Source organism: Oryctolagus cuniculus, chromosome 17 (assembly GCF_964237555.1).
Source record: "Oryctolagus cuniculus chromosome 17, mOryCun1.1, whole genome shotgun sequence".
NCBI lineage: Eukaryota > Metazoa > Chordata > Mammalia > Lagomorpha > Leporidae > Oryctolagus > Oryctolagus cuniculus.
The window spans coordinates 34476776-34488030 of record NC_091448.1 but is presented as its reverse complement, the minus strand read 5'-3'; the positions used below and the strand labels follow the sequence as shown (position 1 = coordinate 34488030).

The following is an 11255-nucleotide window of genomic DNA, read 5'->3' as shown; positions in this document are numbered from 1 at the left end:
ACATATTGTATATAGGTTTTAAATTCTAGCTGTGACTGAGCAAATCACAAATATATGCATCAGTATGGCTGGGAGAACAATAAAATATTTAGCACAAGATTTGGTATTATGTTTAATAACACTTCAATAACATATTTACATGTACTCCTATGTAATAAAACTAGGCATTGAAGACATTAGTAAAAATGTATCAAATATTCTTTAGGTTATAGAATTATACTTTTATATAATTTAAAAATTTCTTTTTGAGCATTTGTGTGCTAACATTTCTCTTTTTAAATTTTTTTTTTAGAAAAAGGAGGGGGTATCAGTGGAGAGTAGACAGAAGGGTGCTCTTCCATCCACTGCTTCACTCCCCAGATGGCTGCAACAGCCAGGTCTGGACCACGCCAGAGCCCAGAGCCAGCAACTATCCTGGTCTCCCACATGGGTGGCAAGGGTCCAGTGACTTGGGCCATCCTCCATTGCCTTCCCATGCATGGTGGCAGGAAGCTGCATCAGAAGCATAGCACAGGGCCGGCGCCGCGGCTCACTAGGCTAATCCTCCGCCTAGCGGCGCCGGCACACCGGGTTCTAGTCCCGGTCGGGGCGCCGGATTCTGTCCCGGTTGCCCCTCTTCCAGGCCAGCTCTCTGCTGTGGCCAGGGAGTGCAGCGGAGGATGGCCCAGGTGCTTGGGCCCTGCACCCCAGGGGAGACCAGGAAAAGCACCTGGCTCCTGGCTCCTGCCATCGGATCAGCGCGGTGCGCCGGCCGCAGCACGCTGGCCGCGGCGGCCATTGGAGGGTGAACCAACGGCAAAGGAAGACCTTTCTCTCTGTCTCTCTCACTGTCCACTCTGCCTGTCAAAAAATAAAAAAAATAAAAAATAATAAAAAAAAAAAGAAGCATAGCACAGCGCCAGCCCCCTCAGAAATAATTTTTAAGATTTATTTATTTATTTGAAAGTCAGAATTACAGAGAGAGGGAGAAACACACAGAGAGATCTTTTTTTTTTTTTTCTTTTGACAGGCAGAGTGGATAGTGAGAGAGAGAGACAGAGAGAAAGACAGAGAGATCTTTAATCGACTGGTTCACTCCCCACATGACTGCAACAACCAGGGCAGGGCCAGGCCGAAGTCAGGAGCCAGGAGCCTCATCCTTATCTCCCACTTGGGAGCAGAGGCCCAAGGACTTGGACCATCTTCAGCTGCTTTCCCAGGCGCATTAGAAGGGAGCTGGATGGGAACTGGAACGGCAGGGACTGAACCAGTGCTCATAAGGGATGCCGACACTGCAGACTGAAACTTAACCTGCTGTGTCACAGCACTGACCCCAACCCATAATTTTTTTTATTTTTTTATTTTATTTTTATTTATTTATTTTTTTTATTTTTGATAGGCAGAGTGGACAGTGAGAGAGAGAGACAGAGAGAGAAAGGTCTTCCTTTGCCGTTGGTTCACCCTCCAATGGCCGCCGCGGCCGGCGCGCTGCGGCCGGCGCACCGCGCTGATCCGATGGCAGGAGCCAGGAGCCAGGTGCTTTTCCTGGTCTCCCATGGGGTGCAGGGCCCAAGCACCTGGGCCATCCTCCACTGCACTCCCTGGCCACAGCAGAGGGCTGGCCTGGAAGAGGGGCAACCGGGACAGAATCCGGCGCCCCGACCGGGACTAGAACCCGGTGTGCTGGCGCCGCAAGGTGGAGGATTAGCCTATTGAGCCACGGCGCCGGCTCATAATTTTTTTTAAAGATTCCTTTATTTGAAAGGCAGAGTTACAGAGAGGCAGAAGCAAAGAGAGAGAGGTCTTTTTTCTTTTTTTTTTTTTGAGGGGGGGGGGAGCATGTACCCAGTGACTCCCGTTGTTGATTTAACAATTGGCACTCTTATGTATGATGTCAGCAATCACCTGAGGCTCTTGCATGAGCCATCTAGGCTATGGAAGCCCCTTGAGTTCACCAACTCTGAACTTGTTTAGTCAAGGCCATATCACAGTGGAGGTTCCTTCCTCCCTTCAGAGAAAGGCGCCTCCCTCCTTGATGGCCTGTTCCTTCTGCTGGGGTCTTGTTCACCAGGATCTTTCATTTAGGTTGTTTTTGCCACCATGTCATGGCTTTCCATGCCTGTGAGACTCTCATGGGCCTTTTAGCCAGATCCGAGTGCCCCAAGGGTTGATTCTGAGGCCAGAGTGCTGTTTGAGGCGTTTGCCATTCTATGAGTCTTGTTTGTCCTGCTTCCCCTGCTGGAGAGAGAGAGGTCTTCTATCCACTGGTCCACTTCCTATATGGCCACAACAGCTGGAGCTGTGCCAATCCAAAGCCGGGAGCCTCCTCTGGGTCTCCCAAGGGGTGGACAGGCCCAAGCACTTGGGCCATCTTCTACTACTTTCCCAGGTCATAGCAGAGAGCTGGATAGGAAATGGAGCAGCCGGGACTTGAACCGGCACCCATATAGGATGCTGGCACTGCAGGCTGTGGCTTTTACCCACTATGGCACAGCCCCGACCCCCATAAATAACTTTGAGATAAAATTCATGTAACATACCAACCATTTTGAAGTGTATAACTGAGGGCATTTTAATACAAAGAGTTGTACAACTGACACCTCCATGTAATTTCAATTCCATAAGTAATCTCCCTCCCCCCAAATTTTGTTTATTTGAAATGCGCTTCCATCTGCTGGTTCACTCCCTGAATGCAACAGTCAAGACTGGGCCGGGCTGAAGTCAGGAGACTGGAACTCCATCCTACTCTCCTCTCCTACACGTAGGTGGCAGGGACCCCACTATTTTAGCCATTCCAGGGTGCACACCTGCAGGAAGCTGCATCCAAAGACCATGGCACTCCTACATGGGATTTGGGCATTCCAAGCTGAACTTAACCTGCTGTGCCACAATGCCTGCCCTGGATAGTTTTTAAAGAATTTTCAGTCCCAGATTCAGCTTCCAAATTGTATCTTGAATATGGTTCAGTTTAAAAAACTTCCCGTTCCAAATGCCTGGTATTCAACAATTTCCACTTTATTAATTTTCTATATATTCTAGGTTGGGTTAAGTATAATAGTTTGCAACACATTGTAAATATTAAATTATAACCAAGATTTTGATATACACCCTTTGTCTCTCCCATCTTTAATTCTTGCCATCGTTACTCATCTGGCAGGAAATTCTAACAAGCTGGCCCCAATTATAGGGAAGCTGAATACAGCTGATTCCATTTTGATAGTGCCACGGCGACCGCACTGCTCAAGCGGCAAGAAGCAAGAGGCCGAGGGTAAGTCGTGGGGGTCTGATATCTGCTGTGTGGTCCCGACAGCCCACTACGGAACGGAGAAACATTTTCCCTAGGTCCAACAAACGGGCTTCGGTGGGAGGAGCGGAAGTCCGAAAGCCCTCGGAATCTGGGCTTCTCCCAAAGAAAGAACCACAACCACACAGCCTCCGCACAAGACCCCCCGCTGCCAACGACCGCGCACGGCTGTAGAAAACGCGATTTCACGGGCCCCAGCCTAGATCTCTGGAGTCCGAACACCTAGGGGCATGGCTGCTAAGCCTGCGTGTTCCACAAGCGCGCCAGGTGGCTCCAACCTTTGGCGGGCAAAATTTAAGCCCTGTTAGGGCGCCGCCCTCCCGTGGAGCGGGGCGTGGCGTGGCTAGGGGCCACGCTCCGAGTGCCCGCGAGGGACTCAACTGCCGCAGCGGGCCGCCAAGTCTCGTGGGCGCTCCCGCACCGCGGGAACTAAGCGCCCGCCTCGCCTCTCTCCTCCTCTCCCGCAGCGCTCCGCGCGCATGCGCATCGCGCTTTCTCTAGCCGCCGCGCCCCCGGCCGCCCTGGTTACCGTTGGTGTTTGAGAATTCTCTGAAGCGGCTTCTTCGCCTCAGACCTGCGCCGCCGGCCTCCAGCGACTGTTTCACACGCGCACGCTCGCGTCACGTGGACCGAGGCTCCTCGCGATCGCTGGCGGGCAGCTGAGCCGGGAGGAAGGAGCTGCGGCCACAGCTTGCCCTCCCTCTGCGCCCCACGTCGGGCTTGCGGATCAAAATGGCGAAAGGGGGGTAGCCGGCACCGACCCTGAAGCGATGGGGCGCGCAGGTGGGGCAGTTGTCGGAGTACTCTGACGTGGACTCCGGGCTTGTCTCGGCGATTTGACCTGGCGACCTCCGGCCGGCGCCTAGCAGGTCAGACCACGGACTCCGCGGGTCTCCGCGGGCCCGGTCGAGAGCCGGAGGCGATGGATGAACAGAGCGTGGAGGTGAGGAGGTTGAGGAGGGTGGTTGGTGGTTGATCTCTTCTCCCGCCGCCAGATGAGCCCTCCTGCCGCTGTGGTGAAGGCTGCGGCGGCTCGAAGGACGCGGTGCTCAGCCTGCATCCCTCGGGTGCACGGACTCAGCCCGTTCCGCAGTCAGGTGCTGCGTGCCCTTTCATTTTCAAGGATGTCTTGGCACTTTGTGCTCGCGTCCGCTGGGTATTTGCAAAGTACAGCCTGTGCAGAGCTAGACTGCCGTTTCCCCAGCTGGGCGTGCCGCACCTGCCTCTCAGCACCACGCGCGAGTTCCTGAGATCCAAATATCCCTCCTAATGGTCAGCATTCCCTCAGCGGCGTGCTTGGCAGGCTTGCATGAGGGTATAGCTGTTCTCTCTCGTTTGACTAGTTTCCAGAACAGTTATTCTCTTTATAGAGGATTCTTGTAAGTTGTGATTTCACGTGGTTGGGATGTTTATCTAAAGGCTAGGGACGAAAGAAAAGATTTGTTTATTGGGCATAATTTTGTAATCGTCATATGTTGAATCTTCAAATGCTGAAATCCTAAATCCGTCCTTAATAAAGGTTACCTATTTTAATGAGCACTGCACTTGAAATTCGTTCACCTAATGGTCTCAGTGTTCACCCTGCATCTCACAGGTTCCTTCTAGCCTGCAGAGTCATGATGAGACTAGTGAATAGGTTTCTCCTCAATTCCTCAGCTGAAAGTATTGTTAAGGTTTTTGTAAACTTAGCTTTGTTTAAAAAACACAAACAAAAATGGGGGGGGGGGAGAGAAAGGGAGGTTTTAATTCTCCTGGAATGGAATAAAACTAAATGTTAATGTAAAAATCTATACAGTAGCCATACATTTAATTATATGATTTCTTGTTATAACTTGTCAGTTACTTCTTAAATTGACTCAGTTGAGGCTTGCAAACAATGCTGTTTCTTCTATTTAAGTGATCTTTTTGTTGTTGTTGTGGGGTCATGGAATTGCCACCAAAATTTTCAATAGGGCAGAATCTCAGACTCAAATAAGTAATCTAGTTGGTTGCAGCATCGGGGCAGAAGTTCAGATTTCTGAATTCTGAATTAGTTTCTCTCTGGGTCAGAGTACAGTGCCATTAATTTAAGTATTGGTTTAAAAACCTTTTCCCTCTGAATTGTAAAAGCAGTTTACCCTGTTTGGGGAAAGTTCATAAAAGTAAACATTTCATATTGCATTTTTTTAACTCATATTGCATATTTTTTCTCTTACTGTTATACATCCTATCATTAAATCAAAAAATATTTCTAATGACCGTCATAATTAACTACCATATATTACTTATTTTTTTTAACTTCTTATTTGGGCTCTAAGTGGATTCTTGCCATTATAATTAATGCTTCAGTGAAAATATTTGTGCATTATTCTATGTTTGCATTTCATATCTTTTTCTTAGAGTAAAATCATCATGAAGCTTAGGAAAAAAAAAGTACATTTTCTAGGAGCTGTTCTGAGGTACCCAGGACTTTTACTGTTAGTCATGGTAGAGAATATAGTTAGAAATGAGATCTGATCAGCCCAAAATAAATGTAAATGTCAAGTTAATTATTGTTATTTATTTGGGAGGCAAAGAGAAAGAATTTTGGCTGAAGCCAGGAACCCAGTGAAGGCCTCCCAACACAGGAACCCAACCATGGGAGCCATCTGCACTGTCTCCCAGGGTCCACACCAGCAGGAAGCTAGAATCAGAACTCAGAGTTGGAAATGAACCCAGGTACACTGATATGGGACACACATGTCCTACCTGGTACCCTCACTGTTAGGCCAAATGCCTGCTTCCTGAACAAATTTTTAGCTTGCTTTTTATTCTTGATTTAGTAGCCTAATCTGATAGAATTTATGTCTTTTATTTTCAGAGCATTGCTGAGGTTTTCCGATGTTTCATTTGTATGGAGAAATTGCGGGATGCACGCCTGTGTCCTCATTGCTCTAAGCTTTGTTGCTTCAGCTGCATTAGGGTAAGTTGTATTTTTTTTTTTAAGATGTGTTTAATGTATATATGGGATGTATTATAAGGATTAACCATTTGTATTGTCTTTTTTTTTTTTTTTTTAATAAAGATGATTTATTTGAAAGGCTGAGGTACAGAGAGAGAGGGAGAAACAAAGATCTTCCGTCCGCTGGTTCAACTCCCCAGGTGGCCGCAATGACTGGGGCTGGGCCAGGTTGAATCCAGGAGCCAGGAGCTTCATCTGCATCTCCAACATGGGTGCAGGGGCCCAGTTACTTGGGCCGTCTTCCACTGCTTTCGCAGACACATTAGCAGGGAGCTGGGTTGGAAGTGGAGCAACCAAGACTTGATCCCATGCCCGTACAGGATTCTGGCACTGCAGACAGCAGCTATACCCGCTATGCTACAATGCCGGGCCTTCTCTTATTTTATGTTTTTTGCCCTTATTTTAAATATCTATTAAATGAATGTTCCTCAGTAGATTGTCAGTCAGTATTTCTTAGTACTGTGAAGGTAAATAAACATGAAGTGACAACTGCTATGAAGGTTTTGACAATAGCTAGATGCCTCTGGAAACAAAGCTACTGTGATTTAAGTATATTTACATGATCAAATAAACTATACATTTAACAAATAATTATAAAGTGCATGCTTGGGTTGTGCTTGTAGCTGAGGGAGACTTAGGATTGCCTGCCTTGAAGGGGTTGAACCTCATGGAGGAAATGGATTTCAATTTTATATTGAAGAAAGTGCTGAAAGGTTCAGAAGGAGAGTGTGTGTATGTATACACACACATATATGTATACACACATATATGTATACATACACATACATATATATTTACTGGGTAAGATGGAGGAAAAAAAGCAGATAATGGTTTCAAAGGCAAAAGTATGAAATCATATAATTTTTTAAAAGATTTATTTATTTATTTATTTGAAAGAGTTACACAGAGAGAGAAGGAGAGACAGAGAGAGAAGTCTTCCATCTGCTGGTTCACTCCCCAACTGGACACAACAACCAGAGCTGCACCAATCTGAAGCCAGGAGCCTGGAGCTTCCTCTGGGTATCCCATGTGGTTACAGGGGCCCAAGGACTTGGGCCATTCTCCACTGCTTTCCCAGGCCACAGCAGAGAGCTAGATCGGAAGTGGATCAACTGAGACTCGAACCAGCGCCCATATGGGATGCCGGCATTGCAGGCGGTGTCTTCACTCACTACGCCACAGCGCTGGCCCCAAAAATTATATAATTTTTTAAAAAAAGATTTATTTATTTATTTGAACAGCAGAATTGCAGAGAGAGAGAAAGAGCTTCCATCCAATGGTTCACTCCTCAAATGGCTGCAACAGGTGGAGTTTGGCCGATCCAAAGCCAGAAGCTTCTTCCGGGTCTCCCACATGGGTGCAGAGACCTAATGACTTGGGCCATCTTCCAGTGCTTTCCCAGGCCATAGCAGAGAGCTGGATCAGAAGTGGAGCAGCCAGGACTAGAACCAGCGCCTTTATGGGATGCCGGTGCTTCAGGCCAGGGTGTTAACTCACTGCACCACAACTCCGCCCCTTATTCATATTATTTTCTTAATCTGACTCTTTTTTTGGGGGGGAAGGGTGAGGTTCTGTTTCTTAATAGTTTAGCAAACTTATTATCAATAATTTGTTTTTTTGAGAGGGAGACAGATACAAACAGAAAGTCCATCTTCAGGTTAATTCCCTTAATATTCACAGTGGCTACAGTTGGACCAAGCCAGAGCTGGAAACTAGGAATCCAGTCCAGGTTTCCCATAGGGGTGGCAGGGCCCCAACTGTTTGAGCTTTGTTTCCTCAGCTACAGAATTCAGATGGCACGATCTGCTTCACTACAGTGAAAGAATATTAACGTGTTGAGAATGTTCAGATTTGTTTCTAACCTTTCTAGACCTGTCTTGGTTTCTGAAGGCATCATTCATTTGCTTTTCATTCAAGAATTATCAGCTGCTTGTCTATTTGGTGTCCAGTATTGACTTCTCAAAGATTTGACTTAACTGTTGAGATGTAGCTAACAACAAATGTTAGACACCAGTAAGTGTAATGAAGAAAAATAAAACTGAATAGGCTATAGAGTAGGGGCTTTGAGGAGGGAATGGGCAGGTTAGTAGCTACTTTGGATAGGGTAGTCTGGAAGATCTCTGAGGAGAAACTCTTGAGCAGAGATATGATTTTTTTTTTTTTTTTTTGACAGGCAGAGTGGACAGTGAGAGAGAGAGACAGAAAGAAAGGTCTTCCTTTTGCCGTTGGTTTACCCTCCAATGGCCGCCGCGGCTGGCATGCTGCAGCTGGCGCATCGCGCTGATCCGAAGGCAGGAGCCAGGTGCTTCTCCTTGTCTCCCATGGGGTGCAGGGCCCAAGCACTTGGTCCATCCTCCACTGCACTTCTGGGCCACAGCAGAGAGCTAGCCTGGACGAGGGGCAACCGGGACAGAATCTGGTGCCCTGACCGGGACTAGAACCCGGTGTGCTGGCGCCGCAGGCGGAGGATTAGCCTATTGAGCTGCTGCGCCAGGCGAGATCTGAGTTTAATGTGGAAGTAAGGAATATGAATATCTGGGGGAAGAAAATTCTAGGCAAACAGATCAGAAGGGGCAAAGACTCAGAAGTATGCCTGGTATGTTGAGAAATAGCACGAAAATCAGTGTGACTCCAGCAAAGTGAATGGTGGGGGTCGGGAAAAGAGATGAATTGAAGACATAACCAAGGATCTCGATAAAGATCTTCTACTTTTTTTTTTAAAGATTTTATTTATTTTATTTGAGAGGTAGAGTTACAGATAGTGAGAGGGAGAGACAGAAAGGTCTTCCTTCCATTGGTTCACTCCCCAAATGCCTGCAACAGCTGGAGCTGCACCAATTTGAAGCCAGGTGCCAGGCGCTTCTTACTGGTCTCCCACGAAAGTGCAGGGACCCAAGGACTTGGGCCATCTTCCACTGCTTTCCCAGGCCATAGCAGAGAGCTGTACTGGAAGTGGCGCAGCCGGTACTAGAACTGGTGCCCACGTGGGATGCTGGCGCCACAGGCAGAGGATTAATGTACTATGCCATGGCACTGGCCCTGATCTTGCACTTTATCTTGAGTGTGATGGTAGTCATTGAAAGCTCTTTAGTGATATGACATAATTCATGTTTTAAAGATTTATCACTGGGGTTGGCGCTGTGGTATAGAAGGTTAAGCTGCCACCTGCAGTGTTGGCATCCTATGTGGGTGCTGGTTTGAGTCCAGGCTCTTCCATTTCTGATCCAGCTGCCTGCTGATACAACGCAGAAAGCAGCAGAAGATGGCTCAAGTCCTTGGGCCCCTGCACCCACGTGGGAGACCTGGAGGAAGCTCCTGGCTCCTGGCTTTGACCGATTGTTGCGGCCATTTAGGGAGTGGATAATGGATAGAAGATCTCTTCTTGCTCTCTTCCTTTCTCTGGATCAGTGACTACTATGTGAAAAGAAAACTTTAGCTTATGAGATGCTGTGCGAGATCAGTTAAGATATGCTTTACAGTGAAAGAAGAATGGTACTTTATACTGGAATGGTAACAGTAGAGCTGGTAAGAAATGGGGGAATTCTGGAAATGGTTTGAAGGTAGAGTCCACAGGATTTGCGTCCATATGGGATGTGAAGAAAGTTTTTTTTGAGCAACATGTATATGAATGAATGATTATCCCTTCTGAAATAGAAAAAACTTGAAGAGCAAGTTTGGGTAGCTAGAGATGTAAATGTTTTGTTTTTAAACATATCAAATTTGACATATTCCACATGTAGCCTGGAGTTTTTGGTAGCTGGGAATATGCATTTGGAGTTGGGGTAGGAGTGCTTAGACAAATGGATGTTACTATATTAGCATATTTATGATATGTAAAACCAAGAGATTAGATAAGACTACCCAGATTACCTCATGGGAAGAATTCTGGTACAATCAACATTTACAAGGTAGGTGGAAGTAGATGATTCAGCAAGGGATACCAAGAAGGGAACCATAGCTGAAGGCAGTAGAAATACAGTAAAATGAGATGTCTCAGAGTGGAAAACATTTCAAAGAGGAGCTGATTGATAATGTGCAAGTCTTTGGTGAATAGTTTCAGTGTAAATGTGGGGATAAAAACCTGATGGGAATGCTGTGGCATAGTGGGTAAAGCCGCTGCCTGCAGCGTTGGTATGCCCTGTGGGCACCGGTTCTAGTCCTGGCTGCTCCACTTCCAATCCAGCTCCCTGCTATTGTGCCTGGGAAAACAGTGAAGAATGGCCCAAGTCCTTGGGCCTCTGTACCCACTTGGGAGACCCAGAAGAAGCTCCTAGCTCCTGGCTTTTGATCTGCTCAGCTCCGGCCATTGTGGCTGTTTGGGGAATGAACCAGTGGATGGAAGATCTCTCTGCCTCCACCTCTCCCTCTCTAACTCTGTTTTCTTTCTTTTTTTTAAAGATTATTTATTTGAAAGGCAGAGTTGCAGAGAGAGAGAGAGGTCTTCCATCCTCTGGTTCACTCGCAAGATGGTCGCAGTGGCCAGAGCTGCGCCGATGCAAAGCCAGGAGTTTCTTCTGAGTCTCCCACGTGGGTGCAGGGCCCAAGCACTTGAGCCATCTTCTGCTGATTTCCCAGGCCATACAGAGAGCTGGGTCTGAAGTGGAGCAGCTGAGACTTGAACTGGCGTCCATTTGGGATGCCGTCACTGCAGGTAGCGGCTTTACCTGCTGTGCCACAGCACCGGCCCCTCAAATAAGTAAATAAATCTTAAAAAAAAAAAAAACAAAACAACCTGATGGGAGAGAATGAGAAGAAATAAGACACAAATGTAAAAAAAAAAAGTCCACTGGATTTTATTGTAAAGAGAGAAGGAAGGCACTATTGAAGGGAAATATTGGATGGCAACTTTTTTTTCTAAGATTTATTTTTGTATTTGAAAAGCAGAGTTACAGAAAGAGAAAGAAATATTCCAGCCATTGGTTCACTCCTCAAATGGCCACAATGGCCAGAGCTGGACTGATTTAAAGCTAGGAGCCAGGAGCTTCTTCCAGG

General features: G+C 46.9%; 1 protein-coding gene across 11 annotated transcripts in view; it reads left to right on the top strand.

Annotated features, from left to right (window-relative positions):
• The first annotated feature begins 3760 nt into the window (after positions 1–3760).
• TRIM37 (tripartite motif containing 37) overlaps positions 3761–11255 on the top strand; it is a 171955-nt gene continuing 164460 nt past the window's right edge. For 5 of the 11 annotated variants that reach the window (XM_070060979.1, XM_070060977.1, XM_070060978.1 and 2 more), the window contains exons 1-2: positions 3761–4226; positions 6123–6224. In XM_070060979.1, the coding sequence (XP_069917080.1) occupies positions 4206–4226; positions 6123–6224 (123 nt within the window). In that variant the 5' untranslated portion in view covers positions 3761–4205. The remainder of the gene's footprint in view (positions 4227–6122; positions 6225–11255) is intronic. The other 6 variants (XM_051824777.2, XM_070060982.1, XM_070060980.1 and 3 more) reach the window with 2 other exon arrangements.